This window comes from Anomaloglossus baeobatrachus, chromosome 4 (assembly GCF_048569485.1).
Source record: "Anomaloglossus baeobatrachus isolate aAnoBae1 chromosome 4, aAnoBae1.hap1, whole genome shotgun sequence".
Lineage (NCBI taxonomy): Eukaryota > Metazoa > Chordata > Amphibia > Anura > Aromobatidae > Anomaloglossus > Anomaloglossus baeobatrachus.
The window spans coordinates 402,401,952-402,414,902 of NC_134356.1; the positions used below are offsets into that span (position 1 = coordinate 402,401,952).

Genomic DNA, 12,951 nt, shown 5'->3' on the forward strand with positions numbered 1-12,951 from the left:
GGGCCTTGACCAGCAGATTGCCTGAGAGAGTAGGACCGCTACCACAGTTGTCATGACCTTGGTGAAGGCCCATAGGGCTGTCACCAGGCCGAAAGTTAGTGCCACGAACTGAAGGTGTTCGTTCCCTATGTCGAAGCGCAGGAAGTGCTGATATCCTGATACAATCGGCACGTGGAGATAAGCATCCCTGATGTCGATTGCTGCTAGGAAGCCTCCTTGGGCCATCAAAGGCGATGGCAAGCGGAGAGATTCCATCCGGAACCGTCAGGTTCTCTGTCCGTTGAGCAGTGTGAAGTCCAGAACGGGGCGGGGTGATCCGTCCTATCTGGTACCACGAACAAGCTGGAGTAAAAAGCCGCGACTACGTTCTTGAAGGAGAACGAGGATCGCAACTCCTCCTGCCTTCGGAGTGTTCACCGCCTGGAAACGTGCATCGGCTCGCTCGGGGGACGGAGATGCTGTGAAGCAACGAGTCGGAGGACGAGAACTGAGCTCTATCCTGTGACCGTAAGACAGAATGTCTCCTACATCGGTCTTGGACATGTGGGGACCACTCCCCTGACCTGGACCGCCATGCAGAAAAGGTTCTCTGTGCCCGGCGGAGGATGAAAATACCCTCGCCTGAGACGTCAAAGACGCTAATTGCGGAGCCCAGGATGACCGCATTGATCTGAGACAGAGCAGCTGAGATAGCCTGGAGTGCCCACCCCTGCAAAGGCCGGGGCAACCGACGCGCCTATGGCTTCATAGATGGATCCCATTAGGAGTGCTATCTGTCTGTCCGTGGCATTTTTGAGCGTGGACCCGCCAGCCACTGCTACTACTGATCTAGCCGCCAGTCCAGAGACTGGAGGGCACCTTATGACACTGAGCCGAAACGTTAACAAAGTCAGAGAGGAAGGGGCAACGTGTGTTATAAGGCGTTCAGTAAAACGCTTGTCCGGGAAGGTGTGCTTCTGGACAGTATCTGTGCATTAGCTGGACTGGGACTGCGGTTCGTGCTGGAGTTTACCACGTAATAACTAGAGGCCACCCCTGGAACACGCTTCGTCGCAGACCGATAGAGGCCTGGGGCGATCCCGCAGTGCCCGGGCCTGTGTAAGGGGCCGGTCTGGACTGCAAACTCCTAGTCTCTTAGCCGACCATTTGTCCATAGGCTGAGACATGGATAGTGAAAATGACCCAGAGAGTTTCTCAGCAAAGCTGTAACTCTGTCCCTGCCGCCTGGACAGGGAACGCCGGAGAAGTTTTCATCATGCAAACTCTGTCGCTGTCATCTGTGCAGTGCCCGTAATATAGGCGCACAAGAGGTTAAAATAAGCCAGTGTCTTGGCACCCTTCCTCTTTAAGAGCAGACAACAGTCTGTCGTCCGCAGAGTAATCAGTGAGGGTATACAGCCAAAAACAAATAATGCTGCCGAACAGTGAAATCATATACCATATAAATAAACACATATATATATACATATATACACTGCGGCACCAAGGGGGGGACAACACCCTAGGAAGACCACCTTTGAAAAAACTGGTGCCCCCCAGTGCTCAGTGAGGGATAAGGAGGATAGCAACGTATGCTCCAGCCCTCCCCACGTTATGATGCAGGGCTCTGTCTGCGGGAATTGCATGTGTGCCTCCTTCGCACAAAGCTTAAAAACTGAGGAGCCCGTGATGCACGGGAGGGTGTATAGCAGAGGGGAGGGGTTTACACTTTTAAGTGTAATGCTTTGTGTGGCCTCCGGAGGCAGTAGCTATACACCCAATTGTCTGGGTCTCCCAATGGAGCGACAAAGAAATACTGTATATAAGAGCCCAGGACGCTCTGTATAAGGCCTAAGCCACACGGCGAGAAAAACAGTGCGAGTGGAGTGCGATAAAACATCGCATTCCCCTCGGACCAATTCTAGCCTGTGTGTCAGCACACATGAGCGATTATTTTCTCAGCCCTAATCGGACTGAGAAAACAATCGCAGCATGCTGCGATTGTAATGCTAGACTCTTTCTCTCGCACCCATTCAAGTGAATGGGGCGAGAGAAAAATCGCACTGCACTCGCGGTACACCGGTGTACTGCCAGTGCAGTGCGAGAATGGCTGTAGCCGGCTACGCAGGAGAGAGGGAGAGAAATCCCTCCCTCCCCTCCTGAGTGCCGGCCCGCCCCCCGCAGCTGAAGTCTGCTCGCACGAACGGACCTCAGTTGCAAGGACACACGCATGACACTCGGCTCTGCTGTACTGCCACCACGAGCCGAGTGTCATGCAAGGGGATCGCAGTAGTCCCCGTGTGGCCCCAGCCTTAGACAAAAACACCTTTTATTATGCTCACCTGCGGGACGATTGGGTCCAACAGGCATCACTGGTCTTGGTCCGAAGCCTCCTCTCTTCCTTCCATTGCCGTCCTCTTTCCCAGCTCCGTGTGGATGACGCTTCCTACGTCATCCACACAGAGGCCTCCATTGTGCTCCTGCGCAGGTGCGCTTTTATCTGCTCTGCTGCGGGCAGAGCAAGGTACTGTTATGCACAGGCGCGGCGAAAGGTCACAGAATGCCTGAAAATGCGCTCTATAATACTGTGCTCTGCCCTCAGCTGGGCAGAGAGAAGGAAGCATGGTGACAATTGAGAATATTGTGTGGATGAGTAGGATGCGTCATCCACACGGACCTGGAAAGGTGGACGGCGATTGCAAGAGGAGACTAGAGACAGCCATAGGACTGCCCCACGGGTGAGTATAATATAAAGGTGTTTTTTACGTTATACAGAGTAGCCTGGGCACTTACATATAGTATTCTAGAATGCTGTATACAAGGACTCAATGTTTGTGGCCGCACGCGCAGCTTATAAGGGACAAATCTGGTGACAGGTTCCCTTTAAATCCCCTAGGCAACGTTAAGCTATGATGGCTTGTAAAATAGACCAATGCTGTACAGGACTTCATAGGCGTACAAGCATGGCAGGCATCGGAGACCTCAGAGTCTCCCACACTTGGATGCGAGCTCCAGATAGAAAAAAAACTGAACTTACCACTATTTGCAACAGTGTCAAGAGAAAAGAATGGCTTTTCATCAGTCTTGTAAGAGATCACAGACCTACAAGAAGAGAAGAGATCAGCACCAGAACATACTGAACAGCAGCCTTCAGCCTGTAGGCAATTTTTTTTTACCTAAATCTATTGAACACCACGTTGCCTTGGTCAAACTCATAACCGGAGTTCAGCAGCTCGGAAGCAATCACAGAGGCATCGCCAAAAGTAGGAGGCTTCCGGCCAATTTCCTTGAAGTTCAGAAGGAAGTGTTTACCATGAGACCTTGAAGAAGAGACAACAATGACCATTAGAAAGGATACCCAAGCTGCAATGCCCTGCACATGAGGTAAGAGCCATAGCTATATCAGGAGAACTAGACTACATTTCTAATTGGAGGTATTTGCTAATATTCTTATTATTACACTTACTACATATTGGGATAGGATCTTGGGAGATGGGAATATCCCTTTAACTCCCACCCAAGACCAGTTCCAGCAATGTTGACACCAGGACTCCTGTCGTGTGTCATTATGCCATGCTAGCACTGCAGTCAGTCAGCAATTGCTAATAGGCGGCAGTTCTCCCACTTCCTTCAGACAAAACTCAGACATTTAGCCCATTAACAACCGCTGATTGGCTGTAGTGCTCACATGGTTTAAAGGGGACCTGTCACCGAATTTTGGCCTTCTAAACTAAAACTAGCACCTTAAGCAGCGCCTGTGCTGCATTATATAAAAAGGTGCATGTTACCCTCTGACCCCCTTGTAGACCCCAAAAATACTCTTATAAAATCTCCCACTCTGTATGTAAATTGTCCAGTGCGATGGGCGTCCTAATCTGTGCCTCCTGTCCCTCCTTTCACCCTCCTCCTGTACTGATTGATGTGGAGGACGCCTCAGACGCCATCCATGTAGGAAACCAGATGCCGACATGGATCGAGTCTGGTGCAGGAGTTCTGATATTTTTATTCTGCACAACAAAGTATTCAAGAAGGGACGGGGGGGGGGGGGGGGGGGAGGTCAGCTGAGTAGTAGACAACCCCTTTAAGGATCCCTATGTTACACCTACTCCCACAATGGACCACTATCAATCACTTCTAACTTGTGTTGGGGTCACACCTTGTGAGCGTGACTGATATCCCAGTGTCTGCAGAGAGATGAAGTCGCCATCGTCCCTCTTCACCTCCCTGCACACCCTGAGATGTTAGGCACATTGGCAGGGTGTGATCCCAGCACGAGGTAGAAGTGATCAACAGCGGTCCATGACAAGTCCAATATGCAAAAGCAATAATGATTTAATGGATTTAATAATTTAATATAATTTTTAAACATACATGTAGGGTTTAAATAGAACATAGAGATCATGGTATAAGGAGGCTAATAGTGTAAGTCCTGCGGTCAGGGTCACGTTGAATCCTATCTATACAGAAGGCCTCTATTCTTTACATGCCATAATTCATTTAGTGAAAACCACAATCATATTCTATTTATATTGGCAAAAACAGCAAAAGTAGAAAATCTTTCCAAAAGGTGTCAATACTGTTATAAAATCCCAACCATACTCAACCGTTCCAGATGCAGCAGAATATTGGGAGGTGCTGTTCATAAACATCCTGCAATCAGCTATATGTCCTCAGGACACACATACAGATATATACATTGGTGTAGCGAGGACACACCACATCCTAATACTCCATACAGTCTAAGTACAGCCTGAAGGACCTGCAAGGACATTCGGGTCACGAGACATCCTGAGATCATGTGACTGTCAGCAGAGAGGCAGAGCACACAAATAGGCGGGGGCCATCATATACTAGGAGACATATTCTATGTGGGCACATATAAGACTGGGGAGAGTAGGGAAATGGCTTCGTGGAAATTAGAAATTGTCGTATGCAGTTCTCTATTCTTAAAAGCTGGGAGATGTGCTAAATGGTGAGCCAATGTCCCAGGCACCCACCAGGTAGAGTAATGCAGAGCACGGCTCCGGCAGTAATCGGCAGTAGGGTCTACCTGTGACGGAGCCCAAGCTTCTCATACACACCTCTGCAGTAGGCCTCTCAGCTTGTCCCCGAGTCCAACAACCATAACTTCTTTTCCCTCATTAGAAAGCGTGGCAATTTCATGTTTAATGAGTTTGGACACGGAGGTATGAATACCACCACAAAGGCCTCTGTCGGAGGACACGCCGATAATAAGATGCTTCTTCTTGTCTTCAGGAGCCTTAATCTCTGCTTTCTCGTACAATGCTATGGGAAACAGAAAACAAAGACGACATGGTCACCACCTCATGCTCCATGGCAGTGCTTCCCAACGTGCCGCTCTCCAGGTGCTGTAGAACTACAACTCCCATTATGCCCTGACCACATGACATTGGGAAATACTGCGCTATAGTGTATTATACAATATACAGGCCGTTCTATAAGACAGTCTTACCTAGAGCTCCGGTTCCATAGACTCGAGCAGGTTTCAGCTCCCTCTCAGCCCTAGAGTACTTGGAGGCGGCCACCATCTTCATGGACTTTGTGATCTTTTGGATATTCTTGATAGATTTCAGTCGCCTGGTGACTATAAGGCAGCAGGTTAATGCACATCAATCTGCGAAGCTCTATAAAACCCACTATGTGCACAAGATCTGACGGCAGGAGAGCGCAGCATGCAGCACAAGCCGTGCTGCCCCCGTTACGAGTCATTGGGGTTCATTAGGCCCCATCTAGGTCTGCCATAGGCAGCACTGCATTGTGGAGCCTCAATATATTGTAATTAGGGGAAAGAGCAAATGTTGTGATAAAGGACATAGGAGCGTAGACCCCTCACAGCAGTGAGGAAGGTGGTACACAGTGCTATGGGGGGGGTTCTTGTTGTTATGCCAATCTCAGAAGAAAAGGTGTAATGGAGACTTGTGCCAACGCTTGTAAAGCTGCTGTGACATGTCCAGTAGTACTTCCTGCACAGCCCGTCCATGACACCTTCACTTGCATTTATCACACTTTACGTCCCATGACGTTTCACTAAAGGACAAGTTAGGAAAAGACCAGCGGGGACCACCGGCGTGGCAGTGGGGGAAGCATAATTGCAAATTATCCAATTTTGAGATAGATGTATATTCGTTTTTCAATCTATATCTTTCTCACACAACCCCCTTTAGTAATGGATCCCCTTCAGTGCCAGCAGCAGATCTGACAAGACAGTTTCTTTGTTGCTGTGTGGGTACAAATATAAAGGGAACCTGTGAAATTCTCCTTTCAGTCCAATTCATGGACAGCATGAAGAGGGAGAATGATAGATAGGTATGTGGGAACAGATTCAGTACAATTGTACTTTATTGCATTTGTATATACGGTATTATATGAGTCCAGTGGGCGGTCCTACGCCATGATTGACAGCTATCTCCGCACACAGTCATACAGGGAAGACCGCCAATCACTGGATAGGACACCGCCCACTGGACACACGCAGACAACATATTTAAATGAATAAAATGCAGGTTTTACTAAAACTCTTTCCACAAAACATACATCATTCTGATCAGGTTCCCAGCTCCATAATACCCCTCCTGCAGATCAGACACCAGGCCAACATGGCAGGTTCCCTATCAAAACACGTTTCGAGGACTTTAAGGGTATGTGCCCACGATCAGGACTTGCTGCGTCATGGACACAGCAAGTCCTGACCAGCAGGGCCGCATGTCTGCTCTGCAGGAGACCACAGCTGCCTGTGCCCACGATCAGGGTTCAGTGTGCTGCGGGCTCTCACTTGTGTTCTCCCTACGGAGGACGCAGGCAATGCCACAGCAAACAATTGACATGCTGCAGTCTGGAAACACGCACCGCAGGTCAGTGCTTGCTGTGGAAAAAACAAGCACAGTGTGCACAGAATTTCTAGAAATCCCATACACTATGCTTGTACTGTACACCCCAGCAATTTAGACTATGCTGAAGCAGGCTGCGTCCAAAACGCTGCAAACACTGATCGTGGGCACCCAACCTTCCTTAGGTTTAACTCCGGCACGGTAAACAAAGTACAGTGCACTTGTAAGAATCACCAGGAGGAGCCCTTATCCAAGTCTATGCTCAGTGACCTGGAGGTCAGACGTATGGCAGGTGACCTGAGCCCCGGCGAGTGTCCCGGTGACAGTGGCCTCGCCATCACACCTATAACACTAATGAGAATCACCAGGAGGAGCCCTTATCTAGGTCTATGCTCAGTGACCTGGAGGTCAGACGTATGGTGGAGGTGACCTGAGCCTCGGGGAGTGTCCCGGTGACAGCGGCCTCGCCATCACACCTATAACACTAATGAGAATCACCAGGAGGAGCCCTTATCCAGGTCTATGCTCAGTGACCTGGAGGTCAGACATATGGCCTGTGACCTGAGCCCCGGCGAGTGTCCCGGTGACAGTGGCCTCGCCATCACACCTATAACACTAATGAGAATCACCAGGAGGCGCCATTATCCAGGTCTATGCTCAGTGACCTGGAGGTCAGACGTATGGCAGGTGACCTGAGCCCCGGCGAGTGTCCCGGTGACAGTGGCCTCGCCATCACACCTATGACACTAATGAGAATCACCAGGAGGAGCCCTTATCCAGGTCTATGCTCAGTGACCTGGAGGTCAGACATATGGCCTGTGACCTGAGCCCCGGCGAGTGTCCCGGTGACAGTGGCCTCGCCATCACACCTATAACACTAATGAGAATCACCAGGAGGAGCCCTTATCCAGGTCTATGCTCAGTGACCTGGAGGTCAGACGTATGGTGGAGGTGACCTGAGCCTCGGGGAGTGTCCCGGTGACAGCGGCCTCGCCATCACACCTATAACACTAATGAGAATCACCAGGAGGAGCCCTTATCCAGGTCTATGCTCAGTGACCTGGAGGTCAGACGTATGGCCTGTGACCTGAGCCCCGGCGAGTGTCCCGGTGACAGTGGCCTCGCCATCACACCTATGACACTAATGAGAATCACCAGGAGGAGCCCTTATCCAGGTCTATGCTCAGTGACCTGGAGGTCAGACATATGGCCTGTGACCTGAGCCCCGGCGAGTGTACCGGTGACAGCGGCCTCGCCATCACACCTATGACACTAATGAGTATCACCAGGAGGAGCCCTTATCCAGGTCTATGCTCAGTGACCTGGAGGTCAGACGTATGGTGGAGGTGACCTGAGCCCCGGCGAGTGTCCCGGTGACAGCGGCCTCGCCATCACACCTATAACACTAATGAGAATCACCAGGAGGAGCCCTTATCCAGGTCTATGCTCAGTGACCTGGAGGTCAGACATATGGCCTGTGACCTGAGCCCCGGCGAGTGTACCGGTGACAGCGGCCTCGCCATCACACCTATGACACTAATGAGTATCACCAGGAGGAGCCCTTATCCAGGTCTATGCTCAGTGACCTGGAGGTCAGACGTATGGTGGAGGTGACCTGAGCCCTGGCGAGTGTCCCGGTGACAGCGGCCTCGCCATCACACCTATAACACTAATGAGAATCACCAGGAGGAGCCCTTATCCAGGTCTATGCTCAGTGACCTGGAGGTCAGACGTATGGTGGAGGTGACCTGAGCCCCGGCGAGTGTCCCGGTGACAGCGGCCTCGCCATCACACCTATAACACTAATGAGAATCACCAGGAGGCGCCATTATCCAGGTCTATGCTCAGTGACCTGGAGGTCAGACGTATGGTGGAGGTGACCTGAGCCCCGGCGAGTGTCCCGGTGACAGTGGCCTCGCCATCACACCTATGACACTAATGAGAATCACCAGGAGGCGCCATTATCCAGTCTATGCTCAGTGACCTGGAGGTCAGACGTATGGTGGAGGTGACCTGAGCCCCGGCGAGTGTCCCGGTGACAGTGGCCTCGCCATCACACCTATAACACTAATGAGAATCACCAGGAGGCGACATTATCCAGGTCTATGCTCAGTGACCTGGAGGTCAGACGTATGGCCTGTGACCTGAGCCTCGGGGAGTGTCCCGGTGACAGTGGCCTCGCCATCACACCTATAACACTAATGTGTATCACCAGGAGGAGCCCTTATCCAGGTCTATGCTCAGTGACCTGGAGGTCAGACATATGGCCTGTGACCTGAGCCCCGGCGAGTGTACCGGTGACAGCGGCCTCGCCATCACACCTATAACACTAATGAGTATCACCAGGAGGAGCCCTTATCCAGGTCTATGCTCAGTGACCTGGAGGTCAGACGTATGGTGGAGGTGACCTGAGCCCTGGCGAGTGTCCCGGTGACAGCGGCCTCGCCATCACACCTATAACACTAATGAGAATCACCAGGAGGCGCCATTATCCAGGTCTATGCTCAGTGACCTGGAGGTCAGACGTATGGTGGTGACCTGAGCCCCGGCGAGTGTCCCGGTGACAGCGGCCTCGCCATCACACCTATGACACTAATGAGAATCACCAGGAGGCGCCATTATCCAGGTCTATGCTCAGTGACCTGGAGGTCAGACGTATGGCCTGTGACCTGAGCCTCGGGGAGTGTCCCGGTGACAGTGGCCTCGCCATCACACCTATAACACTAATGTGTATCACCAGGAGGAGCCCTTATCCAAGTCTATGCTCAGTGACCTGGAGGTCAGACATATGGCCTGTGACCTGAGCCCCGGCGAGTGTACCGGTGACAGCGGCCTCGCCATCACACCTATAACACTAATGAGTATCACCAGGAGGAGCCCTTATCCAGGTCTATGCTCAGTGACCTGGAGGTCAGACGTATGGTGGAGGTGACCTGAGCCCTGGCGAGTGTCCCGGTGACAGTGGCCTCGCCATCACACCTATAACACTAATGAGAATCACCAGGAGGCGACATTATCCAGGTCTATGCTCAGTGACCTGGAGGTCAGACGTATGGTGGAGGTGACCTGAGCCTCGGGGAGTGTCCCGGTGACAGTGGCCTCGCCATCACACCTATAACACTAATGAGAATCACCAGGAGGCGCCATTATCCAGGTCTATGCTCAGTGACCTGGAGGTCAGACGTATGGTGGAGGTGACTTGAGCCTCGGGGAGTGTCCCGGTGACAGCGGCCTCGCCATCACACCTATAACACTAATGTGTATCACCAGGAGGAGCCCTTATCTAGGTCTATGCTCAGTGACCTGGAGGTCAGACGTATGGTGGAGGTGACCTGAGCCTCGGGGAGTGTCCCGGTGACAGCGGCCTCGCCATCACACCTATAACACTAATGTGTATCACCAGGAGGAGCCCTTATCTAGGTCTATGCTCAGTGACCTGGAGGTCAGACGTATGGTGGAGGTGACCTGAGCCTCGGGGAGTGTCCCGGTGACAGTGGCCTCGCCATCACACCTATAACACTAATGAGAATCACCAGGAGGCGCCATTATCCAGGTCTATGCTCAGTGACCTGGAGGTCAAACGTATGGTGGAGGTGACCTGAGCCCCGGCGAGTGTCCCGGTGACAGCGGCCTCGCCATCACACCTATAACACTAATGAGAATCACCAGGAGGCGCCATTATCCAGTCTATGCTCAGTGACCTGGAGGTCAGACATATGGCCTGTGACCTGAGCCCCGGCGAGTGTACCGGTGACAGCGGCCTCGCCATCACACCTATAACACTAATGAGTATCACCAGGAGGAGCCCTTATCCAGGTCTATGCTCAGTGACCTGGAGGTCAGACGTATGGTGGAGGTGACCTGAGCCCCGGCGAGTGTCCCGGTGACAGTGGCCTCGCCATCACACCTATAACACTAATGAGAATCACCAGGAGGAGCCCTTATCCAGGTCTATGCTCAGTGACCTGGAGGTCAGACGTATGGTGGAGGTGACCTGAGCCCCGGCGAGTGTCCCGGTGACAGTGGCCTCGCCATCACACCTATAACACTAATGAGAATCACCAGGAGGCGACATTATCCAGGTCTATGCTCAGTGACCTGGAGGTCAGACGTATGGCCTGTGACCTGAGCCTCGGGGAGTGTCCCGGTGACAGTGGCCTCGCCATCACACCTATAACACTAATGTGTATCACCAGGAGGAGCCCTTATCCAAGTCTATGCTCAGTGACCTGGAGGTCAGACATATGGCCTGTGACCTGAGCCCCGGCGAGTGTACCGGTGACAGCGGCCTCGCCATCACACCTATAACACTAATGAGTATCACCAGGAGGAGCCCTTATCCAGGTCTATGCTCAGTGACCTGGAGGTCAGACGTATGGTGGAGGTGACCTGAGCCCTGGCGAGTGTCCCGGTGACAGTGGCCTCGCCATCACACCTATAACACTAATGAGAATCACCAGGAGGAGCCCTTATCCAGGTCTATGCTCAGTGACCTGGAGGTCAGACGTATGGTGGAGGTGACCTGAGCCCCGGCGAGTGTCCCGGTGACAGTGGCCTCGCCATCACACCTATAACACTAATGAGAATCACCAGGAGGCGACATTATCCAGGTCTATGCTCAGTGACCTGGAGGTCAGACGTATGGTGGAGGTGACCTGAGCCTCGGGGAGTGTCCCGGTGACAGTGGCCTCGCCATCACACCTATAACACTAATGAGAATCACCAGGAGGCGCCATTATCCAGGTCTATGCTCAGTGACCTGGAGGTCAGACGTATGGTGGAGGTGACTTGAGCCTCGGGGAGTGTCCCGGTGACAGCGGCCTCGCCATCACACCTATAACACTAATGTGTATCACCAGGAGGAGCCCTTATCTAGGTCTATGCTCAGTGACCTGGAGGTCAGACGTATGGTGGAGGTGACCTGAGCCTCGGGGAGTGTCCCGGTGACAGCGGCCTCGCCATCACACCTATAACACTAATGAGAATCACCAGGAGGAGCCCTTATCTAGGTCTATGCTCAGTGACCTGGAGGTCAGACGTATGGTGGAGGTGACCTGAGCCTCGGGGAGTGTCCCGGTGACAGTGGCCTCGCCATCACACCTATAACACTAATGTGTATCACCAGGAGGAGCCCTTATCCAGGTCTATGCACAGTGACCTGGAGGTCAGACGTATGGTGGAGGTGACTTGAGCCCCGGCGAGCGTCCCGGTGACAGCGGCCTCGCCATCACACCTATTATGACCCTCCTGAGACCCTTTAGCTCGGTACGCCCTCCCCCAGCTCACATGTCGGACCCATACTCACTGTCCTTCAGAGTCGCCATGTTCCTCACTTGACCCCTAAAACACACAAAACACATACATGAACTATGGAGGGGAAAAAGGGGTTAAACACTCATGGCCACTGCAGCTACTGCCCTCCATGCCTGTTCCCAGGAGAATGGCTCTGCCCTGCTCTGCGCCAGAGGGGAGGGTGCTGCCTCATTACAATCTAAGGATTACAGCCGCACAATGGAGTCGGACACCTTGAAGCCCAGGAGCCGGCTGCGGCCTAGTCTATGTTCCCGGGGGTCACATAATAACACTGCACACTTAGGACCCCCGGGCCCAGCGATCACACCCGGCTCCCGCTGCCCTGTGCCCGGCCAGTAACGTGCCCCCAGTCCCGGCACCGACTCTTACCATTGTGGCTGATAGATAAGGACGCTGCTGCGGGACAACATGGTGACTACAGGCAAGGTCAGACAGCGCAGGACGCGCATGCGCCACAAATGAGCTTGTGGAGCGGGCAGAGGGCGGAGATCTCGCGAGATCTGTCAGTGTCCTTAGTTGTCTGCCTCCGCCATGTTTGATGTGGGCATTTCCTATTCCTGATCCGGAAGTAGATCACCTCCAGACTGAACCGTGTTTCTCCATTCGTCTGTTCCGCATACAGGAACCTTCACATAACATTTATATATTTGTGTATCACATAGAACTTGTGCGAGAGAAATTCATCTCATCACATTGTAAGGCCACGTTCACACGTACAGTATCTTACCTCAGTGTTTGGAAAACTAGAAGTGTGCCCGTGTTTCTACTTTCCTCTGATTTGTCCCTCTCCTGATTTTGGCTACAAATACTG

The 12,951-nt window shown here is 52.4% G+C and overlaps 1 protein-coding gene across 3 annotated transcripts in view; it reads right to left on the reverse strand.

Annotated features, from left to right (window-relative positions):
* The window catches only part of ATP5F1C (ATP synthase F1 subunit gamma), a 47,087-nt gene extending 34,477 nt beyond the window's left edge, over positions 1 to 12,610 (reverse strand). For all 3 annotated transcript variants that reach the window (XM_075345317.1, XM_075345316.1, XM_075345318.1), the window contains exons 1-6: positions 12,510 to 12,610; positions 12,133 to 12,167; positions 5,453 to 5,584; positions 5,061 to 5,265; positions 3,156 to 3,299; positions 3,017 to 3,081 (exon numbers count right to left, since the gene is read on the reverse strand). In XM_075345317.1, the coding sequence (XP_075201432.1) occupies positions 3,017 to 3,081; positions 3,156 to 3,299; positions 5,061 to 5,265; positions 5,453 to 5,584; positions 12,133 to 12,167; positions 12,510 to 12,589 (661 nt within the window). In that variant the 5' untranslated portion in view covers positions 12,590 to 12,610. The remainder of the gene's footprint in view (positions 1 to 3,016; positions 3,082 to 3,155; positions 3,300 to 5,060; positions 5,266 to 5,452; positions 5,585 to 12,132; positions 12,168 to 12,509) is intronic.
* Between the last annotated feature and the right edge of the window lie 341 nt (positions 12,611 to 12,951).